At 25.4% G+C, this 17739-nt stretch overlaps 1 protein-coding gene across 1 annotated transcript; it reads right to left on the bottom strand.

The window, feature by feature from the left end:
* Window positions 1–253: 253 nt before the first annotated feature.
* LOC133801602 (GDSL esterase/lipase At5g45960) lies at window positions 254–8523 on the bottom strand. The gene is made up of 5 exons (XM_062239846.1): window positions 8119–8523; window positions 7908–8038; window positions 6220–6456; window positions 2818–3088; window positions 254–1004 (listed from the first exon to the last, which is right to left on the bottom strand). Exons 1-5 carry the CDS (start codon window positions 8423–8425, stop codon window positions 808–810), a joined length of 1143 nt encoding a protein of 380 aa, XP_062095830.1. The 5' UTR covers window positions 8426–8523; the 3' UTR covers window positions 254–807.
* Window positions 8524–17739: the final 9216 nt, after the last annotated feature.

Genomic DNA, 17739 nt, shown 5'->3' with positions numbered 1-17739 from the left:
AAAAGTTTTTTTTTGGCTAAAAATAAGTCCGAGGTACTATTTGGCATGGATAATAAAACAGATGGTACCATTTTGGTATGAACAATAAAGCATAAAGTACCATTTTGATATTTATGAAAACTAAGAGACATAAATGGTATTTTGCATAAATCCAGACAACCAAAATAGTATATATTTTCTACTATTTATCTTCCCTAATAAAAACTTATGGTAATTTTGTAAAAAAAAAACAAAAATAAATCATGCATTCAAATTAACAATATTACTAATAAAGTTTATTTTATTTTATATAAATCATGAGACATCTTTTTAATTGTACTTTGTAGTCCAACAACCCCGAATACTTGTCTCTCGTTAGAGTTTCTTTACAACTTTGTCAGATAGGATAGGATTAGAGTGAAGAGAATTGTGATGAATACTAATTAAGAAGTGTATTTAATAAAAGAGATATTAAGTTATATATATTTAGGGAACGACCACAGTGTTTACAGCTTTTATCACGTGGATAGTTATAAATTCTAATTTTTCATTACGACAATGTATATTATACTCATTTAGAACATCCCACCAAGTTTTAAGAAATTCAGAATAATTTGCAGTGCCGAAAACAAGATTTAAACAGCTTATTGCACGAGTGGAAAATTCGACTGTTTGAACCTTGTTTTCGGCACCCTAAATTATTCGAAAATTTAAGAGATATTCTAAATGACTACAATATACAATGTGAAAGTAAAAAATTATAATTTATAACTATCCACCTGCTGAAATCACTGTGAACACCGTAGTCTTTCCCAGTGTATTTATATGTTATGGTTTCAATAGAAAATCAAGAATTGGATGAATGAGGGTATTAAAGACGTAGTTGTATGTCTTTTCTGTTGGGTGTATTGAATCCCAAAACATGTACTTATTTGCATCTGGGCACACATACGAAAGTGGGTTACACAAGAACGTTACTTCAAGATATCCAGTTCCACAGCATCCCTTATACAATTCCTCCAAACCTACCAACAATACATATATATATATATTTATTAGAACATATATGATTAAAATGTCACTCATCAACATCAAACTATCTCACTATTTGATTTGAAGATATTAAATATAATGACTTTTCATTAAGTGTATACGTAATTAAAAATGTATTAGTGATGTTAATTATAATTTTTAGGAAAATTCTCTTATAAGGGCTTCATTTTAAGTCCTATCGGTAGGGCTCACAGTGTTTACAATCCGTGAACAGTTTTCGACGCAATTTTTTTATGACTGTGTATATTGTAGCTATTTAGAGCATCCTGCAAATTTTCAGAAAATTCCGAATAGTTTACAGTACCGAAAACTAGGTTCAAACATGTTGTTGCACACGTGACTAATTTTTTTTATGCGCTTGGAAAACAACATGTTTTAACCTAGTTTTCGGTACTGTAAACTATTCGAAATTTTCTGAAAATTTGCAGGATACTCTAGATAGTTACAATATACATGGTTATAAAAAAAAATCGCGCCAAAAACTATTCACAAGTCGAGAAACACTGAGAGCTCTACAGATATGGCTTAAAGTGAAGCTCCTATAGAAAAATTATCAAATAATTTTATATCACTACAAAAATTAGCTTGAGAGACTATATATATTTACAAAAAAATGTTGTATACAAATTACTTGACATAATTTTTACAATTATCATCTCAGATTCAAAGTAAGACAGCACTACTCAATCTGCATGGTTAAAATTTTTCACATTGTATCCTATTATATATACATTCATCTATACTATTATATATACATTCATGTATATATATATATAGTTACTTTTTTGGCTGCACCGGTGTTGTTATTTTTTATTTTCTACACTTATATAGTTATATTTCTATTTTTTTATACGACGGTGTATATTATAGTCATTTAAAAAATTTAAAATAATTTACAGTGCTGAAAACAAGATTCGATCAAATAGTCGAATTTTATAACCATGTGTACAAAAAAATAGATACACGTGCAAATTATTTGAATCTTATTTTTCTGACACTGTAAATTATTTAAAATTTCTTGAAAATTTACAGAATATCTTAAATGAATACAATGTACACAATCATATAAAAATATTGAGATTATAACCATTTAAGTGCCGAAAATAACTAAAAAAATAAAAAGTGGCTGCACCAAATTCTTTCACATATATATATATTTATAGTTGTCAGTTATTTTAAGTACCAAAATATTTCTGTAATTGTTAAGTAGTGATTTTTAGTCACAATTTTACCCAGTTTTGACCGAAAAACATAATTATGATTACTGTTAATAAACAGTTAAACACTACTTGTGGTGCATATTAACACTTTATAACTAATATATGTGGTAATATATGGGGAAAATATCAGTTTGATCCTTTTATTTTTCTCAAATACATAATTGGTCCTTGTGTTTTGTTAAGTGACAATTCGAACCCTATGTTTTATAAAATGGATCAAAATAGAACCTTATACCTACTTTTGGTAAAATAAAAATAAAATATAATCATTCATTTTCAGTTCCTCGATCACTTTCTCCATTTCTCAGAACCTATCGTATCACTAACGACCTGATAATTAATCTTATAATTGAAAATATTTTGACTAAAATCGGGTCTATGGTACTATTTTGATCCCTTTTGTAAAACACATGATCCGAATTGTAATTTAATAAAACACAAGAACCGATCACATATTTGGGAAAAATAAAGAGACCAAAATGGTATTTTCTCAACTATATATAAGGTACTATATGCAATAATTATATGAATATATAATATAATATATATTATAAAATATATTTACCAAATTTTGTATGCCCTTGGATCAAGTTCATCAGCGGTCCATATAAATCCACGTAAGCGATCCTAGCACCGAAAATTGCCAAGCTACTCTGCATGGAATGCAATTCATTTTGGAGAAGTTTATTGTAATCTCTGGCTACGGAGCTGTACTTGTCGATGCATCCACGTGGCTGAATCTCATTGGGTGAATTTAATGTTATGACACCTGGCAAGCACCCCATTGGAGGAATCCCACCTACTATTATCCTTCTAGCTCCTTCCCCCCATAAATCCTTTTTTATAATTTTATTTACAATAACAAAAAAGAAATATTAGGGTAAAATTAAATATCAATAATGAGAAATGATTCATATTTTTTTGGGCTATGTATTAAGTATAATTATTTGTTTAGATTTTGTGTTTTGATAAATTGTCTTCTGAACTTTGTATTTTGTAAACTTGTTTAAATTGATAAACAAAAAATTGAATATAACAAGTGTTACAGTTGTTAGACAGAATATTTGTAGTTTTATTCTAGATTGTTAGTTTAGTAAAATATTTGTAATTTTAGATCAATTTTTTTTTATCAAAATCGTGTTCGAGGGTATATTTGAACTAATTTACAAAATAAATATAAACCCTAACCGAAATGACAATATATACTATTTATATATATATATGAAAGACTTCTCAATAGTTACTAAGTACTAACACGTATGATGATGTGACAACATAGTGACTTGGTATAGCAAGTCACCAACAGGTAAATATTTTTTTCTACATTAATTTCGAATTTAGTTTTTTTTTTGCCATAATTAATATTGTTTCCAACCAATAAGAGACAGTAGTTATGTTTAGAAATTTACATGCATTTGAAAAATGAAAAGTTTACAATATTATATTTTCATAATAAATACATACTTTTCACCAGGTAATTCTTTCAAAAATTTGAAAAAATTAAAATTTATTTTTAGAAATATTAAATAACAACTATAAATATAGACCATTGATCTTAATCCAATTATTAATATTAAAGTAACCATCTATGAGTAATAACTATTAAAAATGTACTCATATATATAATACTACCATCTAGTTGCTTATGGTAGTTGAACTGTACATATTTATTATTATCAATAGATGATGTTTTGTAGGAGAACAATAACTATCTATATGGCTCTATCTAAAATTACAAATTAAATTAAACTTCAAAAATTTGATATTCTTCTTTTGTTCGTAAACTATTTATTAATATCTAATATATATATATAAATTTATATATTCTCTCTTTCACGTTTATTTTCTCTGCCATATTCTTTTTGATCAATTTTCATTTCTCGTGCATTCTTGTGATCCTCTATGAAACTTTTGTCTTGTATCATATCCACATTTCCTCTTTTATTTTTAAGAAAAAAAAATAGTAAATTGAAAAAGTAATTTTAATAAATATTTTTTCATTAATATATAAAAAAAATAGTAAGTGTAGTAAAGGTAGCCATAATATAATATGGCTGGTTAATATATATATATATATAAGTTGATGTGACTACTATTACGACTTATAACTGAAAATTGCAAATCATACATAACATGTGTTCAGTTCTTTTCCGAGTCTTAATGTTACTTGTAATTATAAATATATATAGGATAATTATATGGTGAGTAATGCATCGGTGCATATGTTTTGTGTTTTTCAAATTGTGAATTGTTTTCGACGTGATTTTTTTATGACAGCGTATATTGTAGTTATTTAGAGTTTCATGTAAATTTTCAAGAAATTCTGAATAATTTATAGTGCCGAAAACTAAGTTCAAACATGCTGTTTTCCACGCACATAACAAAAATTAGTCACGGGTGCAACAACCTATTTGAATCTAATTTTTGACATTGTAAATTATCCAGAATTTCCTTAAATTTTGCAAGTTACTCTAAATAACTACAATAAACACAATCATAAAAAAAATCGCGCGAAAAACTATTTACGAGCCATAAACATATAAAGTATGCATCGGAGGATACATTTATCTTATATATATATATATATATATATACTATTGTCTTAAATTAGAGTTGAATTTTAAACGATATAAAATTATGGTTTTGTCAAATTTTTTTTAAGAAACTGCCAAAGAAAAAAGTTGTCATTATGATTTTTTTACACAGTGCTTCTCTGTTCTACCAGTTACTCTATACCGGCCAACAATTATTATTCAACTGTATTTTGTGTTTTGACAATTAATTGCCAAGGCTATTTTCAAATTATGTATATAAGAGAAAGTATCATTTTAGTTAATGTATTTTTTTCGAATACGTAATTGACCATTATATTTTATTAAATGATAATTTAAATTTTGTGTTTTTACAAAATAGATCAAAATAGTACCATAGATTCGATTTTAATTAAAATATTTTTAAATTAGCAATGCGATAAGTTTAAAAAAGTAGAAAAGATGATCGAGTAGAAAAAAAAAAAGTTGCGATATAAAATTATGGTTTTGTCAATTTTTTTACACAGAGAAGTAGAAAAAAGTTGTCATTATGATTTATTTACACAGTGCTTCTCTGTTCTATCAGTTACTCCATACCGGCCAACAATTATGTATTCAACTGTATTTTGTGTTTTAGCAATTAATTCCCCAGGGCTATTTTCAATTTATGTATATAAGAGAAAGTATCATTTTGATCTATGTATTTTTTCTGAATACATAATTCGCCATCGTATCTTGTTAAATGATGATTAAAATTTTGTGTTTGATTAAAATAGTATCATAGATTTAATTTTAGTCAAAATATTTTTAAATTAGTAATGCGATGAGTTTAGAGAAATAAAGAAGATAATCGAGCAGTTAAAAAAGAAATATTATATTTGATCAAAATATTTAGACAAAAATCAGGTCTAAAATATTATTTTGATTCATTTTGTAAAACACAGAATCTGAATTATCATTTAACAAAACAGAGAAACTGATCGCGTGTTTGAGAAAAACACATGACCAGACTAACTATATGGTGTATATCTTTTGTGTTTCTGGCTCGTGAACAGTTTTTGGTGCGATTTTTTTTATGGCCGTATTTATTGTAGATATTTAAAACATCCTGCAAATTTTCAAGAAATTCGAAATAATTTACAGTGCCGAAAATTAGATTCAAACATGTTGCATGCGTTACTAATTTTTTTATGTGCGTGAAAAGCAATCTCTTTGAACTTAGTTTTCGGCACTGTAAATTATTCAGAATTTCTTAAAAATTTACACGATGTTCTAAATAACTACAATATACACAGTCATAAAAACAAAATCGCACTAAAAATAGTTCACGAACCGAGAAACACAAAAGATATGCACCGATGCAAGTAATATCGATAAAAAGTAAATATAAAAGACATTTTAAATTAAGTAAAGAATAAATTGTTTTAATTAATTACCTGTAAGAAAGTTTTAACATGCTCCATCAAAAACATTTCATAGCTAGAGACAGTAGTGTAGATTTTTCTTCGAACTGGTATGTTGAAGTAGTTTACAATGAAGTCATTTGTTCCGGCGCTAATGACGAAAATAGCCTTGTTGATGTGATTTTCTGTTCTTTCCTTCCCAATGGTTGATTCAAGCCTTTTCTTGTACTCTTTAAAGTACTCCAATTGCTTTAACATGGGAATTACATTCTGACATAAAAAATATATATATATATATATCCAATGATTGAAGTACTTGTTAGATTTTTTTTTTTTTGAATTGAAAAACATAATGGGAAATAGTTTATTTTAAAGCATATAACAAATCTTCTTGGCTTAGTATTTTACACATCAAAATCATTTATTTTAAAGTATTATAAATATATTAATTATTTTTATATTATGTTTTAGAATTTGAACATATTTGGTTCGATGAAATAATTAAATTATTTGTCGTTTTTTGTTGTACACATGTCTTAATTTTTATTTTGTTGTTATTATTGTTTATTATAATTATTGTCTAGATTAATTATAATTATGATTTATATTATTTTATTTATAATTATAATATTTATGTATCTTATTACATTTATGTTTTTAATCAATTATTATATCTAATTTACTTTAGTTAGTTGAAATTGGAAATAATAAATAAAATTATATGTGAAAACTTATTTCAATAATATAATTTTCATACTTCTATGAATTATTATTATTATTTTAAATTATCTGCTATTTATAATATGTCAGTTACTCTAATAAATGGAAATTCAATACTAGCCAGCTAACTAGGTATATTGTTAAACCAAATAAAGTCCCATACATAAAAAATAAAGAATAAAATGATTGAAACTCATAAGTCTTTTACACAAAATATCTTTTTATTTTTAAGATGAAAACTTAATATTTATAACTTATTAATTAGAATATAACATTATATAAAGCGATTGTATATTTATTTTTTAAACGCGTAATCTTCAGTATTTAACAAAGAATAAGCAAATAATTAAATAATTAGAATTTTTTTAAGACAAAATCTTACATATCTAGTCATTAATTAACTTATTTATTTAGTCACTATTATAAGTTTTGTCTCATTACTTGTTTGGACATTATGTTTTGATAAATTATTTTTTAGACTCTGTATTTTGTAAAATGGTTCAAATAAAACCCTAAACCCGATTTTGGTCAAAATTTTCAAAACTAAAATCATAAATAATTCATCAAACTAACAATTCATAACAAGAACAAAATTATTTTGTCTAACACCTGTTGTGTTATTATTATATTCATTTTTTTCTTCGTTAAAACAAAATTTAGAGATTTTTTGAACTATCTTACAAAACACATAACCTAAAACATAATTTATCAAAATACATAATCAAAACAAATAATAAATGTGGAAAGATATAAACCCTAACTTAATTATTAGATAACTAAGTATTGCAAACTATAATCTCAAGATTTACGTACGTACGAACTACACTATATATATATATATATATAAAACCCAATCCAAAAAGAATAAAACAAGAACTTTTTCGAATGTATAAATTATAATAAATATATTTGTATGAAAAAATCTTTAGCTATGTATGTTTGAAATAATGTGGGGAGAAAAGAATGAGAATATTATTATTATTATTATTATTATTACGTACACCAACTTTTGGTGTAAGTGGGTCATAACCACTTCCAGCCGAGGCAAAGCTCACTCCGGTCATCAACTCTTCTGTGCTTAGGCTCGGATCCAAATATGGAGGCACATAATCTTTGAGACCGACGTACGAAGCTGCACGTACGCAATAAATATGCATACTGTTATTGGTGCAATTCAATATATAATATACGAGTACGCACTTAGTTATGTACCTAAAAAGTCGGTGGTGAGACGGCCATTGGAAAACCTTCCGGTGGGCTTTTTACCGGCGAAATCTCTGCCGTAGGGTGGAAAATTGCTCTTGAAAAGAGTAGACACGTAGTTATTGTTTCCGGGATCCACCGTGGAGTCGCCGAAGACGAGGACGGCGGAAGCTGCGGTGGTTGGACCGCCATTTGGGTTGTTTAGAGCTTGAGCTTGGGAAATGAACCGTATGGTGGTGCTGGGGTTTTGAACAAAGATGAGGAGAAGTGTTTCTAGTAGTTGGAGATGTTTATTGTTGATTAGATAGTTTACCATGATAATGATAGAGAGAAAGTGAATTTATGCTAATGAATTAGAGAATAATTTGTCGTACTTACAATTCCACTACTTAGATTAGATCTCTCTTGTGCTAGTTTCTCAATTCACACTGTGTCTTAGACCTTTTATATATATATTTGGCAATGTATCATATATTTATTATGACCAAAATGCCCTTAGTTTGTTGGGAAATTTACTTGTGTGTTTTTTGTTTTGTTTTGTTTATATATATTATATATATGAGTAATGATATGGCCATAAAATTATGCACCAAAACATTATAACAACTGACATGTCAGTTTCATTTAACCAATCAAATTTGTTTAAGAAGTGACTCACTTTTTAAAAAGAGTAATGATATGTGCACAAAAAATATGCACACAGTGACGTGGTACTGTTTTTTTAAAACAGCGGGTTTCAGTTTTAATAAATGTGATTGACTAGTCTAAACTGTCAAGTTACTGTGTGTAATATTGAAGTACATATTTTGGGTGGATATATCATTTCTCTTTTAAAAAATACTATTACGTCATTTGGTGTAATATTTTGATGCATAATTTTAATTCATAAATCATTATTTTATATAAATATATAGGGTAATTCTTTGGTAGGGCTCTCAAAAAGAGCCCTACCGTAGGACTTTTTTGTGTTTCTCAACCTTTGAACAGTTTTCGGTGCGATTTTTTTATGACCGTGTATATTGTAGTTATTTAGAGCATTCTGCAAATTTTCAGAAAATTCTGAATAATTTACAGTGCCGAAAACTAAGTTCAAACACGTTATTTTCCACGCGCATAAAAAAATTAGTCAAGTATGCAATAATCTGTTTTCGGCATTGTAAATTATTCGGAATTTTCTGAAAATTTGCAGGATGCTCTAGATAACTACAATATACACGGTCATAAAAAAAAATCGCACCGAAAACTATTCAAAGGTTGAGAAACACAAAATAGCCCTAAAGAGCACTACCAAAAAAAACCCCATAAATATATATATATATATATATTATGTGTATGTATTTCCATGGTGGTTGATGTGGTTTGGAAACCAAACTTTTCACCATTAAACCTAAGAGACTTCTCTAGTCTCAAACTCTCAACTAACTTTTTCATGTGGATGTGGACTTGACATTGACACATAATTTCTTTAAAGCTCTGGTGATTACGTGTGGATACGGCTAAGTTTATTTAATAAAAATAAAAAGAACATATATACAAATGTGAGATGAAATATAATATTTGGTTAGGTTAATTATTAGTATAGTACGATAATATAATTATACATACATACATACGTGTTAAATGAGACTAAGCCAAGCCTTTGTTATTTGGATCTTTGAAAATTTGTAAGAAAAAAGATTGAGAATTTTTTTTAATTAATTTTATAAAAGTTTTTTGTTATTTTTGAATATATTTATAAATTTAAAATTTTATTCTTTTCCTAAAAATAGTTTTCTCAATTTTCAGCTTGAACAAAAAAAAATGGGATAACTTGAAAAATACCCAGTTTTAGAATTAGTTAACTAAAAATAGCTACTAATAATATTTAGTTGAATATTACCCACTTTTTTATGCACATTTCCCATATTACTCTTAAAACACTACTAGAAGTCCAATGTAAAAATCTCAATCTTTGCATCTGTCGTGTCATTTACTTCCCTCTTTAAATAATATTCCAGTGTCAGTTCCACTAGACCACTGTATAATGGGTAGAATCATTAATAGTTTGGGTATTAATCAAAGAGTTTTAAAAGGTAGGTAAAAATTAAAGAGGTTAACTTAAATTGGGTACTAGGTATAATTTTCACGAAAAAAATCTTTCCTCAAATCCAAAATCTTAGCAGATATTGACGGATTTGACAAAATAATTCTCATTTTTCTTATAGCCAAAATTATAAAATAAGTAAAAATTTTAGTTTTTTTTAGATAACTATCATATAAAAATATTTTTTCAATAATTTTTTTTTTCAAAGTGTTTGGATATCAATAATTTTTTTTAATAAATAAATAAAAAAATATGATAAGTTATTCCAATTTAAAATAATCTCTTAGAAAGTACTTTTCTAGCTTCTCCAAAAATATATTTTGAATTAGAAAAATATGTTTTAATTTTTTATCCAAATATCTCCAAAAAAAAAAAAAAAAAAATTCCTAAAAGCAAGGGGACCATGAGTGATTTGTAGTCTCCATTATATTCATTGCAAAACATATCATCATGAGACAGTATCTCCTTTGTCCATTGTCATCGATAGACTTTTATTTCTTTAAAATATCACCGACAAAACCCTGCTCACAAATTATATGACCACAAAAGTCACAATCTCTGATTATAAAATAGGGTTTATATTTTTTTTGTACTTTGTATTTTGTTTCATGTTTAGATTTTGTGTTTTGATAAATTATTTTTTGGACCCTATGTTTTATAAAATAGTTAAAATAGAACCCTAAACCCGATTTTGGTCAATATTTTCTCAACTAAAATCACAAATAATTTACCAAACTAACAATTCAGAACAAAAATAAAATCATTCTGCTTAAAAACTGTGTTGTTATATTCAATTTTTTCTTCATCAAAATTGAGTTTAGGGTTCTATTTTAACCATTTTACAAAATATAGAGTCCAAAAAATAATTTGTCAAAACACAAAGTCCAAACAAATAATAAGACAAAATACAGGGTCTAAAAAAATATAAATCCTATAAAATAAAAGTAATTATTCGAGCACCCAAAATATATCTAATTATTTTATATAATTTTAACTAAGAAGTCACGTCATTATATATAATATTTAAATAAATATTTTGATTACTCGTAAAATAATCTCATATTCATTAATCAATTCCTTATATATAATTAGTTCATTCTTCGGTTGTTGACTTAACAAGGAAAAAATCAAGAAATAGTAGTTCCTAGTTATATATATATATACTAGATACAATTAACTTGCAAGGTAAGTTTACATAGTTTTATTTATAGAATTTATTAATTATTTTTATTAAATTTATATTAATGTCATATAAATTTTAAATAAATATTTTATTTTAATTAAATAATTTATTTATTTTTGTTTAAGTTTATATTTGTTCTAGTTTTTGAATTTGGGAGTGACAACAAGAGATTATATATTATATGTTTAATATAATATTAAATATTATACGTGGATTTTAAATTTAAATTTTTTACTAGTTTTTTTAAAAAGTAATTTATTGCTAATTGACAGCATATTATATTATATCTTTAATATGATATTATTCTATTAGGTGAGTTTAAGTTTAATTAAATTTTATTTAAGTTATAAAACGTATGATTTTATTATTTTTAAATAATTATCATTGCAAAATATCTCAAAAATATCTTATTTTAATTTTTCTAATTATTTATTTTATTTTATTTAAGTTTATGTATTTACAAACCACCGTTAAATATAAGAATATTCTGTTAAATATGAGAATATTCCGTTAAAATTAACATCAAAAAAATAAAAAATCGTTAAAACCAAGAATTTCAGTTATCTACACACTTATTATATCCAAGCTAATTTTTGGTACTTAGTTTCATAAAAGAGTCAATATTTGTAGCACCAAAGTAAGATATGATAAGCTATAGAAAAGGGCGCAAAATAATTTTAAATTTTAAGAGAGATAATAAGTCAGAAAATGCTCAAATGAAGCAGAAAGGTTGATTTTATTTATTTATTTATTTTGAGGAAAGAAAATGGTTAATTATAGATACAATATATATATATATATATATATATAAATACACAATCACTCCCTACAACAATATATACACAATCAAAACATTTGCGTCTTAATTGCAACTAGAAACCCACTTATTAAATAGCCCATTTAATGATGTCTTTATCGCTTCATAATAATGGAAAGAAACTAATAATATATATGCATTATCATATAGATATGATATTATATATATGAGACTATTGAAGAAGGGATTTTATTTCTTACATATTTGTAGGATTTTTTGTTTTTTTTTTCCGAATAAATTGTAAATTTAATTTGTTTTATATGGTGATGTATATTGTAACTATAGAGAATTTCTCATAAATTTTTAAATTTTTTTGAATAATTTAGGTTGTCAAAATTAGCATTTAAATTGCCTGTTTTACGTGTCTATTTTGTTTTTTTATATGCGAGTGTAAAAAATTGTTTGAATTATGATTTTGACACATTAAATTATTTCAAACTTTTCAAAAATTTGTGGGAAGTTTTCTATACCTATAATATACAATTTAGATAACAAAATGAGATTACCACTTATTGAAGTACCAAAAATTGACAAAATTCCTACCGACAGTAACTTTTTCAGAGTTACTCATTTATATATTTAATTACATTCTAATATTAGCACATAAACATTTATGTAGTTTTATGTACAATAATAATAATAAAAAAATAGACATCCACATCATAAATGAAATTTGTATTATTGTATGGAATGATGTATATAATTGCATAAGAAGTTATGTGTAAACTATTAATCTTTTGCATTATTTAAAGAAGACATATAAATGTACAAAATTACTCATTTATATATTTAATTACATGTGTATACATATATATATATTTATAGGGGCTTTACTTTAAGCCCTACCGGTAGGGCTCTCAGTGTTTACAACCCGTGAATAGTTTTTGGCGTGATTTTTTTTTATGACCGTGTATATTATAGTTATTTAGAGCATCCCGCAAATTTTCAGAAAATTCTGAATAATTTACAGTACCGAAAACTAGGTTCAAACATATTGTTGCACTCGTGACTAATTTTTTTATGCCCGTGGAAATCAACATGTTTGAACCTAGTTTTCGGTATTGTAAATTATTCGGAATTTTCTGAAAATTTACAGGATGTTCTAAATAGTTACAATATACATGGTCATAAAAAAAATCGCACCGAAAACTGTTCACGGATCGAGAAACACTGAGAACCCTACCGATAGAGCTTAAAGTGAAATCCCTATAGAAGAATTGTCATATATATATATATATATATATATATGTACCATTGCATTACTTATTTAAAACATTAGGTCCTATATGTAAGTTTGTGATTAATTAGATTTCCCCAATGCATTCCCGAATGTTGATGATGGCCTTTATTAGCCACTCTATTATTAGTCACCGGAACATTAAAATAATATGCTAATTTCTTGCAAGTTCGCTAAAAATTTACATGCATGTTCTTTCTATATTCATATAAATATATATATATATATATAATGTTTAGTATAATATTGAGAAGATTCAAATTTGTTGTCTAAAAAAAAAATATTTATTAGTGTCTACCCAATTAAATTAAAATCGATATTTAACTAAAATTATATATTAAGATCTTTAGTTTCATAACAAAATATAAATCATAATTAAATATAATAACTAAAATAAGTATATATATATCTAATTAGTTAAACCCTAAAGTATATTTTTTTAGCCATTTATAGAGGTTAGAATTCACTACAAGAAAAAAGGGAATTTGCGGTGCACGAAATCATTGCACATAATCCAATAATTCTCTACAAATGTCTAAAATGTTTCTTGTGAACGAACAACCCACGAACCAAAATTTATCTGATCCTGTTATTTGTAGTGAACTATTCGCCGCAAATATCGTAACAAAATCTCAAAAATATTTGGGCGGGTTATTAGCGACAATTAAGTATTTTCTCTGCAAATAATTAGTTTATTTGCGACAATATTTATTCACCTATACTTTCGCCTCAAATAGCTCATTTTCTTTTTTGTAGTGGTTGGTAATAATAGTAGTCATTAGGAGACAAATGACATGAGTTTCCCACTCTTATATATTAAGTTATATATACTGGGGTTTGTCTTTATTATGGTGGGGTTCTGACTATGAGTTGTGATAACTTAGACTTTAATGCAATGGTGGTGGAATAATTATGTATGTTTTCAAATTAGTTAAGTTTTTTTTTTTTTAAATATGATACGTTTCCCATCAATAATTTTTTCAACAACCAATTTAATTTTTCAATGTGTCTTTTCTCTATCGAGACTAGCCCTGTCTATTTTTTTTATCAGTGCAAATTGGACAACATCGATCTATGACCTATCAAAGTAAAAGATAACATAAATGATTTCATAAAGACTATACTTTATATAATGATTTAACTTAATTTATGAAGACAAGATCTCCTACGAGTTGGCCCCTAATGGGGCAAGATTAATTATTTCTTAGTTCTATATGGAAAAAAAAATACTTTTTTGCTTCGACCAGTATCTTTAATAGAGTAATATAATAGTGGTGTATTGTTATATTTTGGCTTATTTTAAAAAAAATATATACACCGAATTTGACACATGTTAAAAGTTATGTTAAATTTGATACAAAATATAACAATAACTAAATTTGATACACAATAAATTTTATATTTTTTATTTACTCTTTTGCCACTAATTAATAAATTTTACATTTTTTATTTAACATTTTACCACTAATTATTATCATTTGTTAATTAAAAGTTTTTTTAACTTTTTATTGATTTAAATATTTTATAATACATTTTCAATAAAAATTAAATAATTTTGTTGAATTTTTGAGTAAATTTGCATCTTGTGTATTATAGTACAATTATAAATTGGTTCAAATATAACATTACTTTATTTTTTGGGCTAAATTTAGCACAAAATTTGCACCATTAATTAAATATAGTCTAATTTTTATTTTATTTTATATTATTATTTTATACATTTTTCATAAAATTACCACAATTTTTTCATAAAATTTTATGTTCGCTTGATGGAATGTTTGGAGATAAAGTCATTTCATTAGGCCGAAATTATATATATAAAGAGTCATTTTATAAAAAATAAAAAACTATTAAACCTTACATATTTAAAAAATATTGTAAACATGATTTAAACATAAATAAATAAATAATTAAATAAATTAAAATAAGATATTTTTGAGATATTTTACAATGATAATTATTTAGAAAAAATAAAACTATATATTTTATAACTTAAATAAAATTTAATTAAACTTAAGCTTAATATTATATCAATCAATTATTTAAAAATAATAAAACCATATATTTTATAACTTAAATAAAATTTAATTAAACTTCAACTTAATATTATATTAAACATATAATATATAATCTTTTCTTATCACTGCCAATTTAAAAAACTAAAACAAACATAAACTAAAAAAATAAAAATAAATAAATAAATTAAATTTTGATATTTTATGATAATTTAAATAATTAAATCATATTTATTTAAAAATAATAAAGACATACATATCATATTTTATCTTATAAATTTGTGTGATAGTTTGTTTTTTATCAAGTGATATGAACTCTTTTTCTTCATCAATTTCACTAAAGGATATTGTGAGATACAATAGAAACTAAAAATAATTGATGTATGTATACTACTGTCTACACTATGATTTTTTCTATTCTTATTTTATTTCTATTATTTATTTCTTTTTAAATACTATTGTATTTTTTTTTATATATATATCTCATGTTTCATTATTCATATTTTATGTCTTGGGACATAGAAATTCTAGATACCCATTATGAATCGTCAAAGTCTTCCTACTCTATTGTTCCAATCAGATCCGAAAAATGAGAAATCAATCAAAAGTCAGTGGACCTGAATTGAATCTTTCATTTCTTCTTGGAAATCGAAGCCAAACGTACACAACTCTAGTCTTGAATCAAACTAAATAAACCTTGGATCTGCTTACTCGCACTCATATGCAAGACAATCAACGTTGTGTTTAGATGTATGTAGAGACTATTAATATAGATATTTATGTATACTATAGAACTATAATTCATTATATATATATTTTAAAAATAATGAATCAGATTTTATTCAAACAATATTTACTTTTGTTTTAGTTGAAGTAATAATGGCTTCAGCTGATATATTAACAATATAATTATGTTTGCAATTCTTTCTTGGAGAATTTAAGGCTATATAGATGAATTGTAGTTATTTAATATATATGCTGTTTGTTTTCTATTTTTTTGGTTTTTGGATTATACGATTTTCATAAAAGGGTTTATACATTGAATAAGTTTACTTCATATTTTGGTGTAATTTCATTGGTTCTTATTAAGACTAATGAAATAGAGCAAATCTGCTAACCAAGTAATGTGTACAAGACAATATTTATATAAGAGAACAACAGAGAAAACAGTTGTATCTAATTACAACAACCTATAACATAAAACTAAAGAACTACTAACTGTTGGAAAAAACTTATACAGATCTTTATTTATTTTCATGTATATCTGATATTAAACAAATTAATACGAGATAGCCTAAAACATGTTTCTAAATTGAATTCAAAGAGAAACAAACAATATAATACTTATAGTATACGCAGCGGAATTAAGAGTCCTTCCTTCAGTTTCTCTAACTCTTGTATCCTTTCTGTCGCAGAGTATTATCAAGAAACTGAACCGATCTTCTATTTTCTTCACGATCTTCCAATGTATCCTTAGAACCACCTAGACTAGTGTGGGCAATTCTCAACACATGAGATAGATATAGAGAGAAGAAGAGAAAATACAAAAAGGTTTAGAAAATGACTTGTGTTTAGAGAGAATATAAAACTATCAGAAAATCTGACTTATCAAAAACCCTTTTTTTTAACTTCTCTATAAGCACTCCTTTTATAGACTCAATTAGACCATTTAATTTAATTAAAAAATCAATAAAATAACAGTCATTTTGAAGCCCTAGGTCGAAATTATCATGGGCTATAGGCCCGTGAAATTTCCCATTTGATTATAAGCCCATTGGACTTAAAATCAAGGCTTGTATTATTTTCTATTGATTTAATTAATTAAATAATTATTTAAATCCTTTATCAAATTAATTATTTATAATTTGAACCTTGATTTAAATTTATTTATTAATTTAGATACGAATTTATCTTAATTAATAAATCTGCCATAATTTCTCTTTTCTTCTCAAAATTACACAACTCTGTGAAACTATCCAAAATTGACCTGGTCAACTTTGATAATTCTAATTGATGATTAAATCAATTAATTGAGACTATCTAGATGATTTTATCCAAGGTACAATGGGGACCATGGGCCTATGAAATCAAGCTCCAATAAGTTATCATAAATCTAACAAATAAATTTACTAACTTATTAATTCCTCGTGACTCCACTATAGACTTGGAATTGCACTCTTGAATTCATAGAACGCTCTATAACAAATATAGATACGCTATTAATTATCCATTGTTACAACCATAATTGTCACTCAATCCTCTATAGACGGTCTACAATGAGATAGGACTAAAATA

This window comes from Humulus lupulus, chromosome 9 (assembly GCF_963169125.1).
Source record: "Humulus lupulus chromosome 9, drHumLupu1.1, whole genome shotgun sequence".
NCBI lineage: Eukaryota > Viridiplantae > Streptophyta > Magnoliopsida > Rosales > Cannabaceae > Humulus > Humulus lupulus.
This window is presented reverse-complemented; position numbering and strand designations above follow the sequence as displayed.